At 29.0% G+C, this 15,820-nt stretch overlaps 1 protein-coding gene across 8 annotated transcripts in view; it reads left to right on the top strand.

Annotated features, from left to right (window-relative positions):
- The window catches only part of Usp7 (Ubiquitin-specific protease 7), a 111,622-nt gene that overhangs the window by 55,571 nt on the left and 40,231 nt on the right, over window positions 1–15,820 (top strand). For all 8 annotated transcript variants that reach the window (XM_075375776.1, XM_075375775.1, XM_075375782.1 and 5 more), the window contains exons 6-10: window positions 841–984; window positions 2,031–2,216; window positions 5,948–6,028; window positions 6,248–6,338; window positions 12,541–12,733. In XM_075375776.1, the coding sequence (XP_075231891.1) occupies window positions 841–984; window positions 2,031–2,216; window positions 5,948–6,028; window positions 6,248–6,338; window positions 12,541–12,733 (695 nt within the window). The remainder of the gene's footprint in view (window positions 1–840; window positions 985–2,030; window positions 2,217–5,947; window positions 6,029–6,247; window positions 6,339–12,540; window positions 12,734–15,820) is intronic.

Below are 15,820 nucleotides of genomic sequence, written 5' to 3'. Positions count from 1 at the left end.
AAAGAAAAGGATTAATTTTTGTTTCTTTAATATCTTAATTTGCAGGGGGGCTAGGGCCTTGATCTAGGCTTAAAATCTTCCCTGAAATAATACAAATGAATCCTGAAAATTTGAAAGCAGTTGGTTCGGTTTGTTCTTGCGTAATACTGATGCAAACAAACAAAAACAGATAAAGTCACATTTTATATATATATTTTTTATCTGATATTTTTTTTTATGCAGCAAAGACTGTTAATCTGAAATTATGAATATTTTTTTTATTTTTATTGAAAATTAAATTTTTGCCCAGTATATTTTGTAACTAAAAATGGTCATTCATTTTAGAAAATAAAATGTTAATAATAAAATTGATACAAAATAACTGAGGTGCATTTCATTATTACAACACATTAGTAGAAGTAGTGAAAACAATGGGAATTTCATTAACCAGGTGGGTAAATTTTGTTTTAATACATTCATGTATTCTGAATCTTATACATTTCAAGTTAGTTTCAGTCATAATTGGTTAAGACTTAGAGGTCATTCTGTATCTTTCTTTAAGTTATCTATGTATCAATATGTTATTTATTTCTGTGCTGTTTACTTAACATAATTATTCATGTTTATAGTTATATAATTTTTAACTGATAATAAATAACAAAGTAAATAGTAAAGTGGTTATTTCCTTAGATTATTTTTTCTATCATATAAAAGTTTGTTTAAAATATGCAAAGCATACTAAAAATTAAATATCCTATCCAGGTATCCTCCTCCTTTAAAACTCCTACTTTTAAAACAGCAGAAAAGTAAAAAAAAAAATATATAAAATTGGTTTATTAAGGTATTGTTTTATTTTTTCAGGTTCATGTCGTAGCTGATGCACCGCATGGTGTTAGTTGGGATTCAAAAAAACATACTGGTTATGTTGGGTTAAAAAATCAAGGTGCCACTTGTTATATGAATTCCTTGTTACAAACACTTTATTTCACAAATGAGCTTCGAAAGGTATTCTTATTTCATTACTCTTATAAATTTTTTTTTACATATTTTCTATTAAGATGATACTGAAATAGAATAAAAATTTACGATTAGTATGTTAACAGTTTTATCCACGGATAAAATATCTGTTAACAGTAGTTTCAGTTAATCGTTTGTTGCAGATCTATTTAATATTATATTCCTTTAATATCTTTATATATGAAAAAAAGATTTGTATAAAAAAAAGATGTTAAATTTTTGTAGCAGTTTAGACTTTCATAGAAGTAATTTAATATTGCATACTGTTGTAATCGTTCCACCATATTGCAATTTTTCATTCCAGTCTGTGTTCAAATTATGTGATAACGAGTATGTAAAGGAAGCTCTCTGAAGAAATTTTATGCTGTTTACATTTAAAGAAGGAAACGTATTCTTCCGGAGCTGGATAAGATTGTTAACCTGATGATTCTGCAATGCCCTAGAATGTTTTCAGAGTGCAACACCCAAACAGTTGGAAGTTCTGATACAAGACATGTTATTAACAAAACTTGCAAAAAAATTTCCAATATTAACAAAAGCACATGATGGCTTTCTAAGAGCATGAGGAGTGAAGTTGTTTTCTGTTTTCTTCATTGCCGAGCCTAATGTATTGAGATTACTGCATCAAGCCCTCTGAAATGCAGATTATTTTCAGTCCTGTAAGAGACACCTTCATTTTGTTAATTTCGTATAGACAGTATAATGAATGTTATTGCTCTATGAAAAAGAAATTCTTTACTAGGTTAAACACATCACAACCATAAGAAAAATTGTAACAGTGATAAAAGCAGAAAATTAAATGTATCTCTTTCTGTGGGGAACAATGCTTTCATCAATGTGGTGATGCTTGCTTATTGTCTATAAACTTTACATTTAGTAAAATTACAAAGAAATCTCACTATTATTATTGAAGTACTGCAGTCTGCTTCATATTGGTTCTGTTTCAACTTTATTATAAAATAGCAGTAGATTTTGATATTTTTATTAGTAAAAAATATAATGCTAATATAATTGTTTTCTAATTTACTTTGCAGGCTGTATATAAGATGCCAACTGAAAGTGATGATTCAAGTAAAAGTGTAGCGCTGGCGCTACAAAGAGTATTTCATGAATTACAGTTCAGTGATAAACCAGTCGGTACTAAAAAATTAACTAAGTCGTTTGGTTGGGAAACTTTGGATTCTTTTATGCAGCACGATGTTCAGGAATTTTTAAGGGTGGTCAGTAGTGTTTTCATTCAGTTAATTTATTACTATTTCTTCATTTGTATTATATTTAGTTTTAGACTTTTATTTAAATGTTACATGATTTATCATTGTGGTGAGTTAGGCTGAAACATGTATGTTCATATTGATAGAATAATATCAGTAATTTTTATATGTAATTTTGGAAACCTTAATATATAAACAAAATTTTAAATAAAAAATAAATAGCTGAGCTAAATGATATTAGAAGATTACCTGAAAAATAATTTACAAAACATTTTTTATTTAAAATCTAAAATCTAATAATTGCAATTTTCATTGTTAAACAGTTATAATTAATAACAAAATCGAGGAAAAAGTTATATAAGAATACAAGTAAATAAATAAGTGAAAAAGAAGAAATAACAATGATAAAAAGCATCAGTTGACAAAGAAACAGTACTTATGGAACATTGCGAAATAAGCATCCTAGTAAAGTGCTTTCAGAACAAGCGCATTGCTGTCCTAGGCAAACTCAAAGTCCTAACCAAGCTGAAACATCTAAATTATTGAAACCCCCATTTCAGTCTACCCTTCTTTTTGGTATAACATAATAGAAATAAAATATTTCAATATTTTGTACACAAATATTTTTTCAAATTTATTTATTTATACAGCAATAACCGGTTTACACCCATTTACAGTTTCTTATGGAGGATAAATGAATTCAGTTGTATGTGAAAAATGTCTTGCCCTGAGGACCTGTGGATGAAAGGCTGAGATGCTACCACTTCTCCATGGAGTTGGTGGAGTGAAAAAATGAATATATTCATACGATAATGTCCCAAGAATATTGATTATAGTATTGGTGTGATTGAATATTGATTGTAGTTTTTATTCTTGTTGCAAATTTAAACGATGTGGTGTATTGTTACTGGTTGGTTGTTTTCTATGAATATTCAATTGTGCTATATGATTTTAGGGGTGGGGAGATCCTTTGTTGTTAAAAATGTTAAGTCTTTTTTCTGGAAAAAACCAGAACTAATAAAAAACCCTAATTTAAAACCAATTATTGAACTTAAGATCTTAAGAACTTAAGATCTGTAGATGACAAAGTAACTGGTGTACAAATTTGGCATATAAATTTTGTGAATTAATTCATTAAACATTATTATAAAGAAAAATTGTGTTTGACAGTTCAGGGTATAATTAACGAACGAGCAACAATTTTTTTTCTTTTAATAAAATTTTCATCCTTTGTGTATGGTAACTTGAATATATACTTTACTTGCCCACTTTTCAATTTCAGTGTTGTTTTTTTTTAGTTAATTGCTTGATAAAGAAAATTTTTGAGTTTTTATAAGACCTTTCATTATTTCATATGTGATTTTTAGATTTATCATAAATGTAATTTCACTTAATCCAGTGATAGACAGTGTTATTTTCTTTATTCAGTCTGTTTATAAAATTCACAATTTTTAACCTGCACAGATTACAACTGCTAACAAAATCTATTTGATTGATATAAATTAGTAGTTTATTCAAATAAAATTATGCATTTATGGTTGCATGTAATTTTGTTAATCATTATACAGAACCACTATTATATATTCTAATTTCTGAGATTAGGTCAATGTTAGTAGAATAATTAAGTTAATAAGTAGGATTAGACTTCTATTCGTTAAGGATGAACTAGATGTTTACTGTAATTGTTTTATTTTGTAGTGTAGAAATCATTTTTGAAGTTTTTTTGCCCAATTTTGTAATGAAAGAGCCTATATTATTATCTTCTGGAAGTAATTTTTTATTCATTAGAGCTTAAACTACTAGGATACTTTTAGAAATTATGTAACAAAGAAAAATATATTTAGAAAAAAAATAAACTAGGTTTCCTGAAAAATTTGTTTGAAATATTGTTAAACAGTGTTTCATTATTTAATTAAAGAATTAAAATTGAAAACAAAAAACACTTAACGAGTGTTTTTAGTAAAAAAAAAAAGTATATAATGAATATTTTGTGACCCCCCTCAACCCCTACCCAATAAAACCTAGTTAAAACTATTTAACTGTGCTGATAGCGACAGGTATGAACTTGTATGTATGAAGTATGCAAACATCAGCAATTTACAGGTTCCACCTTGGTGTATACATGCTCCTTGTAATTTAGTCTCCTTACATGTACATTTGCTGTTAGAGCGTCATGTTTGAACTTGTATACGATATGTTTCAATAGTTGTTCTCTCTCTGTAACGGATAGCTGAACATCAATTTAATTTTGAACGTAGTGTGTGATGCCTTTTAATGAATTTTATGGTGCATCTATATCCAATGAATTGATGAGCTAAAAGACAAGATTGTGCAATGACAGTTATTTAAAGTATGGTTTTACCTCATTGGATGGAAAGCCACTGTGCAGTGTTTGCTTACAAGTCCTCTCTGATCAAAGTATGAAGTCACCAAAATTAATTTGACACTTGGAAGTTTACATCTGGCTTGTAAAAGCAAACCTTTGGAATTTTTCAATAGAAAATTACATAGTTTGAGAAATCAGCAAGTTTCTATTTGTAAATCAAGCCATTCTGATAAAAGTACCCTTGAAGCATCTTATATACCATTAACAATAGCTAAGATGTCCAAACCCCATACAATTACAGAATCCTTAATTTTGCTTGCTGCAATTGATATGGTCAAGTGTTCTCTAATAGGGATGGAAGAAGCAAAAAATTGAAGATAATTCAGTAAGTGAGTACAAGTGAATTTTTTAGTATTCAATTTGATGAATCAACATGGCAAAGATTTCTCAATTCTTATGTTTTATAAGATATGAATGCGATAGGGACAGATCAATCAAAGAAAATATGATTTGTTTGAACATGTCATGCTCTCAGCAGTGTAAAAGAGGTATGTAGAACATCAGTTTAGTTTTAAATGTGAAGTGTGCATCAGGTGTCTTGATTAAGTTTCAAAAAGTGTAGTGTCAGTGAAAATAATAACTGAGATTTCAGTTTTTTAGTGCAGTCAAACGGTGTAACTGTTTTTGCTTTTTAATTAGATTCTTATGCAAAATGGGTAAATTTGTGAAAAAAAAACAAAATACTGAATCTATTTAATGAAAATGTTGTTGCAGCTGCTAAGTTACCAATTGATATTCATGACCAACTCATTGAAATATCAGCCAATAAAACTACAAATTCAAAATAAATTGTTACAAGTACGATTCACTGAAAGTTTAAAAACATTCTGGCTCACTCGTTAAAATGAATATGAAAACAGCCTCAGAAGCATTGAAAATATTAATCCCTTTTGCCACAATTTACTAGGTGGAAAGGGTTTTTCATCTATGGCTGTGCTAAAAACTATATGAATCGTCTTTTATCACTTTAAAGCAATTTGCTTTTAACATAGATCCATGTATGGAGAAATTTTTAAATGAAAAGCACATCCATCTCATAATTTTCTTTGAATGTGTACTTATAATTGTATGTAAAATTTTTATAATAAATGATTTTTTCTCATAAAATGATTTCATTATTGTTAACGTGTAAAGTTGTAGGCTAATTTTGTGACTTCCAGATTGAGAAACGCTGTGCTACAGAGTCATACCAAATTGATTTTCTGGGCTCATTTCAAGAATTACTGATTGTGTGGTTATAAAATTTCTGTATACTGGTTAATTAGTCTTATCTTTGTGCTAGATATTAAACAAACATGCTACTCCTGTGTTTAAAAGGAAAAACTAATTTATTTATTCATTTTGTTTTTTGTAGCTTTTAGATAAACTTGAGAGTAAAATGAAAGGAACATGTGTGGAGGGAACTGTCCCTAAACTTTTTGAAGGAAAAATGGTGGTAAGTATGCATATTGAATGTTAATCATAGAGTGTATATGTTATTCTACACACGCATTAATGTAAATAGATTCTTTATTTTTGTTTATAATATTCTTTATTTTTGTTAATTGTTAATAGTGATTAATAATTTTAGTAAAGAATTGTTATGAAGAAAAATTAATTTAAAAACAAAAAAAGCAGAATTTTAATTAATGTGTGGTATATCTTACTGTTTCAGTCCTTCATCGAATGTAAGAATGTTGAATACAAATCTACCCGTGTTGAAACTTTCTACGATATCCAGTTAAACATTAAAGGAAAGAAAAATAGTAAGTTTTTTTTTAAATTAAAGAGGTTTCAAGGATATTTTTTAGTTTTGAAGTGATGCAATTTCAAAAAAATAAAATTTTACAATTTTAGAATATAGCCTGAAACCTTAGTAGCTAGCTGTCTTAATTCATATTTAGATGTATTATTCCTTTAATTATGTTTTTATCAATGAACAGATTATACATATTTATAAAAGCAACATGATTTTAAAAAATTGGTAAATGTTTTTTAAATTGTAAATAGCAACAGTTAAAAATTTAGTGTTAACTGCACAATGCAAATCATAACATTATTGGCATGTCAATGTATAGAAGGAATTATATGTATCAATGTTTCATATGTGACAACTTAATTCAGATATTTATTTTATTAACGGATGATAAATGATAGGATTTAATGTGCATGAAAGAATTGTGTTAATGTATACCAAGAAAAAATTATTTACAAATATCAAAGTTTGCATAGAAACCTTATTAATGAAATTGCCGATTTCCATGATGGAATTGTAGTGTTTTGGCCTTTCATCTGGGAGATCCCAGGTTCGAATTCCAGTCAGGCATGGCATTTTTATGTGCAAAAAATCCCATTTTATATATACCCATGTACGAACTTCAAAAGCTTCTGAGGTGAATCATTTCATCAAACAAAAAAAACAAAATACTAAGAATAAAATTTAACAATTGCATTAGATATAATGCAAAAAAAAGGTATTACTAGAAAGCTCATTTGATGCCTAGGGAATAAATTGCTGAACTGGCAAATGCCTTCTTGCTACCTGTTTCATCCTGTCACAGTACACTACCATGTTCATTGTGCTATTATCAATACTAATTTTAGTTCATATACCCCAGGAGAACTGCTCTGCATATCCATGTGTATATACTTTTTTAAAAGTGTGTGAGTAATGGTAATTAAAATATCAATAAAACTACTGAATTTGCTCAAAAAAGAAATATTAAAAAAAAAATTATGTAACTTTATATTAATAAATCATATTAGAATGAATTTGATTATTTATAAATTTGAACTTAATGGGGAGGAGGTACTTGAAAATATAATATTATTACTCTACATCATAAAAAAAGTCTAATGCCACTAGTTTTAAATATTTAACCTGACACAGAATTTATATGAAAAGCAACATTATTTTTACATATATATGCTCATAGCACATAACAGATTATGAGTGAAATATAATGTTAGACAAATGTCCTCAGGCTCTGCCGACATATCGTGATTCTTTCCCTGAAGTTTTTCATTAGTTTCCAACAGATCTGGCCTAATTTCTGCAGTCCACACTAAACAGTGATTTTCAGTGTATGTTACTGAACTTCAAGAAGGGCTTGAAGATTTTCTGACCTCCCAAATTCAATAATTTTGCAGGTTGACATTCTCATCCATATAGAAGTGTGCTTCATCACTAAAGATTACTTTACTGTGCTTGCAAGATTCCTGTTTATAGCTTGATGCTGATATAACGACCAGGTAATCTTGTTAGGTGGAGTTATCTTATTCCTCCCCCTCATATCCAAAATATAGCCTATTTGTGAGGGGGGTGGTCTAATAACCACTCGTATCTAATACTTGGCTGAACCCCCATTTTTCTACTACTTTTACAACTTGCAGAAGTTTTTAAAATTGACAGCTTTATAACAAATTATTCAACTACAAGTAAAAAGAAAAAAAATAATTGTGCTACTCATTACTTATTAATTAATCAAAAAATAAACATCACCTTAGTTTTTAATAAAATAGGTATTAATTCCATTAATAATTAGTGAAATTATAAATGTATCGTAAATAACATAAGTTATTTATTCATCTATATATATATCAGAGAAATTTAATAATTTCATAGAATTTCAGTGGAATTTAATATTTTATATGTGCAGCACAATTTTACGTAGATTTTTGTCACTATATGGCTTCAAAATGTATCCAGTTTTCATATTCTAAAATAAAATGTAAATTTTTTAATTCTATAAATAATTAGTTATAGAAATTTTAGATATTAAAGGCTTTTATACTGTACCATATAAATATTCCAAGAATGTATATGAAAAGTACTAATGAGAAATATATATTTTATTAAATATAAAATGTTTCATAGATTATCCTAAGTAAAAAATTACACGCAAGATGTAAATTTTCTTGTGAAATAATATAATAATAATATATTCGTAACATTTAGTAAGAAAACTAAGCAGCAGCAGTTAGAAAATATGTTCATGAAACATTAAAAAGAATTACCTTAACTGCTTGCATATATGAATAAAAAGAATAGACTGACTGATATGAGGGTGACCAGATTACTTCTTATCTAAAATAGCTTTTGTTTCTTCAAATTTTCTCGCTAATGGCCGAACTGTTGACTCATTTTATGCTCTTTCCAAATATTTACCAATATATACCAAATATTTCCTGAATTTTACAAAGTTTCCCCAAAACACATTTGTGGTGACTTTTAATAATAATGTGATTTTCCTTTATATGGTGATTCACAACTACTTATCAGAACTAATGCAGTTAAGCAAGACATTCAAGGTTGATAATCCCTCCAGATGATAGTAACGAGCAATTTAAAACTGGAGTTATCTTTGGCCCACTCAATATGAAATTTAAAAAAAAATAGATGAGATAATGCTATATTAATTAAATCTGAATGAACAAGCTTATTAAAAAGAATGAAAGTATCAGTAATATAGAGCAGTTTATCAGTAAGAATAATTTTGTACAAATTAATGATCTTACAATAAACATTTTAACCAATAATAATCAAATATTTAAAATTATAATCTCAACATATCGGTCTGCTATACCTACCAATTTTGTGCTTAAAGACCCATAATTAAATGGATTATTGAAATATTTAAATCTAGATAACCCATCAGACTGCTAATTAATTTTGAATTTGTGCCAAGTGTATTTTATAAAATTATCAGGTTGTAATGTCTAAAAATTATCTTGAGTTAATTAAAATGTAGTAATACAAAAATTATTTCATATACAGAGTTCATTATTATTTTATTTCATATTCATGAAGTTCTCCAGGGACTTTCATAACCTATTCTAGTTGTGAAAATAATGGAAAAAGTTCTTTCTAATGGAAAATTTTAAGACGTTAATTAAACGGTAGAATTTGTGATTTCTTATGGTATTTGACTTGAAAAATCAAATAAAATAGGTCCCAGAACCGTATTTGCAGTAGTTTTTGAGAAATATGGTGAGAAAACCAACAAATTGGGATAAAAAAACACTTTTTATGTGTAACAACAGCTGATCAACAGTGTGGAATACTGTATTAGTGTTTAAATTATTTTGTAAGGTGCATTAACTGTATCAGATATTGTGAACTGTGCTGTCATTAGCGAAGGTTTTCTGTGAATTTTAGTTTGAATGTGATCCATTTGCCATTGAAGTAATGACGCAGTTATCTGCAACAGAGGAATATACTGATATGGTATTCATTTTGGGTGTGTAATGTTAATGCTATAGCTGCTACAGTAGAATATAAAATATGTTTACTGAATTGCATGATTCCAGATCCAAAAACAATTAGCGTGGGATTTTGCAATCTTCAGGAACAGGTTCACTACCTAGTATTTGTACCAGCTATGAACAATCTACATCCAGCACTATGCTGTTATTGATGAAATTATTATCAATGCAGTTGAGTGTAGCCCAGCGTCAGTCAGTACATGATGTCTTTCTAAGGGATCAGATTTTCACATTTGATGTTTGGTTTAATCAAAACAAGTTTTATCCTTATCGTAAACAGCCAGTTAATTCTACATCTACACACAGGAGACACTTAGCTTCACTTTGAATTTTGAAATTTGTAGATTACAAATGACAACTCTACAAGAATGTTTATTTAACAACAAAGCAAATTTCATTTAAGATGGCGTTAACAATTTAATGCAGTTGTGTATACATGGGCAGAAGTAAATCCTCATGAAATGGTGGAAGGCAGTTTTCAACACAGATTTAGTTACAATTTATGGTGTGACCTTCTTCACGATCAGCTGTTTAGACCATTCATATTGTCTGGCCACTTAAATCCTGAGATTTACTTTTACTTTCTTCAAGAAGAATTGCTGCTGTTGCTGTTTGAAGATGTTCCTCTAGCACAAGTATACTTCCAGCATGGTGTTGTACCTCACTTCTCTTGTGCTGTTTACAACAGCTTGGTCTTGGAGTTCACACTCCTGACCTCCAGTATCGCCTGATCTTAAGACCTTTAGAATTTTGCATCTGTGAATGGATGAAAAATACTAACAAAAATTATATTCTTGTAAGAAATTAATTGTCTGAATTATAGATGTGGCTGAGCAACATAAGGACAATCCTCAAAAACTAAAAAGAGCAACAAAGCCAGTAAAGAAGTATAAGAAAATGGTGGGCTCATTTTTGAACATCTATTATTAACTTGTATTTATAATGCACTTATACGTTGTCCAGTTTACTATTTCTAAATAAAATTCAAATTTGTTTAACTTTTCTTTGTTTTATTCAACTTATCTTACACCAATTAGTTCAGAATTAAGTTCTCTATAAGTATTTTTTGAATTTTTTATTTATTACCTATTTAAACAAAGTTATTGTATATCAAATATAAAAAACTGGCGTTGTTACGCCAGTTTATTGATTTACACTCCAGATTTCTCAAAAACTATTGCAAATACCGTTCTGGGAACTTTTTTAGTTGATTTTTCAGGTTAAAAAACATAAGAAATCACTAATTCTGTTTGTTAGTTAACATTTTTAAAATTTCATTACCACTTTATTTCACTGGGTGGGTAGCTGAAATTCAAGCGAAATCTTTCATTAGCCATAACTTGCAAAAAAACCATTTATTTTCACAATTAGTTTATGAAAGTCCCATGAAAACTTTATGATACATCCGTTACATAACCAGCATGTATAATACAACCCCAGTAAAACAAAACTATATCAATAAAGTGAAATATTTATATAATCTGTAAACAGCATTATCGTCTTCTTCAAGCTTTAAATTTTTGTTAGGTATTAGATTTGTCTAATACCTAACATCTTTGTCTTCAAAAATGCAGCTGATGTGTCTTCAAAAATCAGCTGATTTCGAAGTCTAGAGTTCCAACGTTCAAATCTTAGTAAAGACTTTTATACGAATTTGAATACTAGAACGTGGATACCGATGTTCTTTGGTGGTTGGATGTCAATTAACCACACATCTCAGAAATGGTTGACCTGAGACTGTACAAGACTACAGTTCACTTACACTCATTCATTATCTGAAGTAATACCTGATAATGATTCTCGGAGGCTAAACAGGAAAAAATCTATCGTCTTATATTACATTTTTGGAAATATGAGACTAGTCACTATTCTGTTATTACGATGTTTGTATATTTAGCAATTTTTTTTTTCATTTAGATGTTAGCTGTTAGCTATCATGTTAGCATACAGTTGTATTTAGTAATAAAAGTGGCCATTTGAATCATGTTTATGTACTTAGTAATGGTATCAAGTTAATATTGTGTATTATTAATTTATTATAATTTCAGTGTCAGGCTAACTGGGAGGTAGTAGGACAGTGTGTTAAGTGCTGTAATGCATATGCAGATACAAGTACACATTTAAAAATGTATAAAATAATTTAAAAATTATTTAATAAAAAAATTACATTTTTTTCTAAAATAATGAAGTTTATAAAATGTTCAGCCTTAAAAAAAAAGAAAAAAAAAACAGTCTGTAGTGTGATAACTTACTATTCTAAACTTAATACTCTGTATCAAAGTTAAAAGAAGTCTATCTTTTATGAACAAATGGTATATTATATTGGACATTCTAGACAAATAGGAATTAATATAAAATTAATCTACGATGTCTAAAACAAAATTAAACCTAACTTTGTAATCATGGTTATCAGTATAATATTTTGCATAATTCTTACCGGCATTGTATATAACTAGTATTATTTGATGTTGTTGATAGTAATTAACAAAGTTATTAATAGCATGTTCTACTTTTTACTTCCTTAACTTTAAGGTTAAGTGAGCTCTATTATTATTTAGTTATTTACTTAAAAAAAACAAAAAAAAACAACAAAAAACCATTATTAATGAGATGCTTATGTCATAACTTTAGTTATGATACTTCACTAATTGTAAGGAACTTTTAGAAAAAAATTAAATAAGTTAACTTTTTTTTTTGTTGCAGTTGCGGAGTCATTTCACGATTATGTTACAACAGAGGTACTAGATGGTGATAATAAATATGATGCTGGAGAACATGGACTGCAGGATGCTGAAAAGGGAGTAATATTTTCTTCTTTCCCTCCTGTATTACACCTTCATCTTATGAGATTTCAATACGATCCTGTTACAGACTGCTCAGTCAAATTTAATGACAGGTATTTTATTCATTGCTCTGTTTTTATTTTAGATTTGTTCACTTGAAATTTAGTATTCTGTATATCTGTTATAGATGATTTAATATGGTCTATGTCTCATCTTTTTAGTAAGATTCTCTAATTTTAATTCATCTTAAACTTCTCTGTTTTTTACACACAAAGCCACCAAAATTCTCAGTATTTTCTAGTAATAGTATAGTGTGGTCAGGAAGTCACAGTATCCTTAAAGTTAACGATAAATAATGGGTTAGTATATGTGTTTAGAACATACAGTATTTTCGTAGCGTCAAGGAGCGGTTATTGACAAATTATGGTTTCATGAATGACAGCATACGAATCAAGCAATGAAGCCAATTAGTCATTTGTTTTGGCAACATTTTGATAAGCCATCACCATGAAAAGTAAGAATGTTGTCTTGGGAAAAACGTGCATTTGAATTAGGCATTGTTAAAGATAGGCTGCAGATGAATGAAAGTTAACATGGTTAGAAACACGTTGTGTTGCTGTTGCAGTTTCCATTGAACAATTTCTAGTGAAATCAAATTGCAAACGGTCAGCTGAATTTCATATAGAGCATGACACCATATGATATTTTGTATACTGCACAACAATGCAAAACCATATGTAAAAGGACTTGAAAGTTAGACCATTTCGTTTGATGTTTATCAATGAACTGTTAGATGCAGACATGGAATGTCGTACTGCATTCTGCCAGGCTTTATTAGAAAATTCCGTTGCTGAAGTGCACCGTGGAAAGTTGCTTTTTACTGACGACTGTGCAATCTATTGCAGGTATTCACGTACCAGGAATATGTTATTTTGGGTGAAAGAAAATCATTATTACGCGAGTTGGAAAGAAATACATTGCACATCATGATATGAGTTGGAATGACAGCTTGTCTTTTGTTTGGTCCTTTTTTTTGACGAGCCACAGTGAATGCACAAGCTTATGTATGGTTAATACCACAGCTTCAAGAGAAGGATCTCATGGAACGAGTGTGGCTGCAGCATGATGGAGCACCTGCACATTTTGTTTTATCAGTCAGTGCGTTTCTGAATGAAAGATTTCTGGAATGTTTTGGTTTGGCTGCCGTATTCCAGCAGGCCACCACGAAGTCCTGATTTCATCAAACCAGACAATTCATTGTAGGGAATTATCAAGGCACATGTATCTGCACGTCACTACACCACAAATGAAGAATTGCATGATGCTGTAAGGGGGGGTGCCTTCTGTAACATAACACCAGAAATGCTGTGTCACATGTCACAGAGAACGTGGTGATGTATAGAATAGTGTGTGCAACATGAGGGCAAACGCAGATCCACTGGATCTGCGTTTGTAAATTAATACTATGTATTGAGTGAATAAATAAAAATGAGTTTTATTATATTACATTTTTCATTTATAACTTTATTACAAATTTTTAGTTCTAACTTTAGGGGATATGTTGACTTCCTGGCTACTGTGCATTTCTAAAATCCTGAACATTAAGACCATGAAGTCACTAAGTATCATTTTCTTAGAGGTCTGACAGTTCTAATAAGCTGCAATTTCTACAATTCTTAAACTCAGACTTTAAGTAGACTGCCAAGTCTATGTACAATATACATGTTTTGTATCATACTTTTAGAATTTATTTTCGTAAAAACAAAAAAAAATATTTTTTAAAGTTTTTAGTTCAGGAAGTCATTTTATAACCTTGTAAAATAATCTGATAGAATTTTTCTATATTGAAAAAACTATTACTGACCACATTAACTGTCTTCAACTATGGACAGTTTTACTTTAAGCTTAATTTTAGTTAACATTTTTTGTCTTAATAACAGCCAATAAGTAAGTTTGATTCAATCTTGGATCAGATATGAAACATACACATGCCAAAGATGAAGTTATCTGTGTGGTTATTTTGGTAGAATAAAAAGAAAAGTAAAATCTGTGAATATATTATGGTAATTCATTGTTAAAAACGTTGGGCCCTGCTGTCAAGATAACTTTGTATATAGCAGCCATCAAGATGTATTTTAAACAGGTCAACCCTTGCAGATTTATTAATTTTCAATAGATAATGTTTAATGTTAGTTCCTTAAGAGGAATTAACTTTCGTAATGATCTGTTTTTCTATATATTTGATACTAAGTTCAATTTATATTCTAAGTTATCTTTACATACAGTTAAACATATTCTATCATATTTTTGTATATATTCCTTATATTTTATGTAAAAAACATTTGAGCCACAGTTGATTATAATAGTTTATCTCTGGTTTGCAGGGCTACATTTTTTAAAATAGAATATTACATATATAGATGTCTAGGTCCATATTAATCAACGATTACTATAAAAAAAAAAAAAAAAAATACCTAGTTACGCTATGTAATTAAACGTTACGTTATTTTATGTAATTGAACCTGGCATTTCAGGTAACTAACCAATGTGTACATGTTAATTTCATTTATTCAATTATGTGTATAATTTTAGATCTGGAAAAAACTTTTTATGAGTATATATAATAATTAATTGTAGGAATTACTTTATATGGTGTTTAGGAAAACTATAATCTAATTTCACAATTATAAATTGCAGGATGCAGTGCTAATCAAAGATTATTGTAAAGAGTTCATTTATAAGTTAATACCATACTATATTGCTTGTGCAGAAATAATGTTATTACAATTGTAATTATTTATAGCCATTCATATGTATAGCATGGTTGCAACCAATAACTTATTGATTTTCAAATTATTTTGGTAAAACAAACTTATATATAACATGTAACAATGAACTTTGTTGTTTTTTTTTTGTCTTCAGTCATTTGACTGGTTTGATGCAGCTCTCCAAGATTCCCTATCTAGTGCTAGTCGTTTCATTTCAGTATACCCTCTACATCCTACATCCCTAACAATTTGTTTTACATATTCCAAACGTGGCCTGCCTACACAATTTTTCCCTTCTACCTGTCCTTCCAAAATTAAAGCGACTATTCCAGGATGCCTTAGTATGTGGCCTATAAGTCTGTCTCTTCTTTTAACTATATTTTTCCAAATGCTTCTTTCTTCATCTATTTGCCGCAATACCTCCTCATTTGT

Source organism: Lycorma delicatula, chromosome 9 (genome assembly GCF_047948215.1).
Source record: "Lycorma delicatula isolate Av1 chromosome 9, ASM4794821v1, whole genome shotgun sequence".
NCBI lineage: Eukaryota > Metazoa > Arthropoda > Insecta > Hemiptera > Fulgoridae > Lycorma > Lycorma delicatula.
Note: the sequence above shows the minus strand (reverse complement) of the source record. Positions and strands in the feature narration are given on the sequence as shown.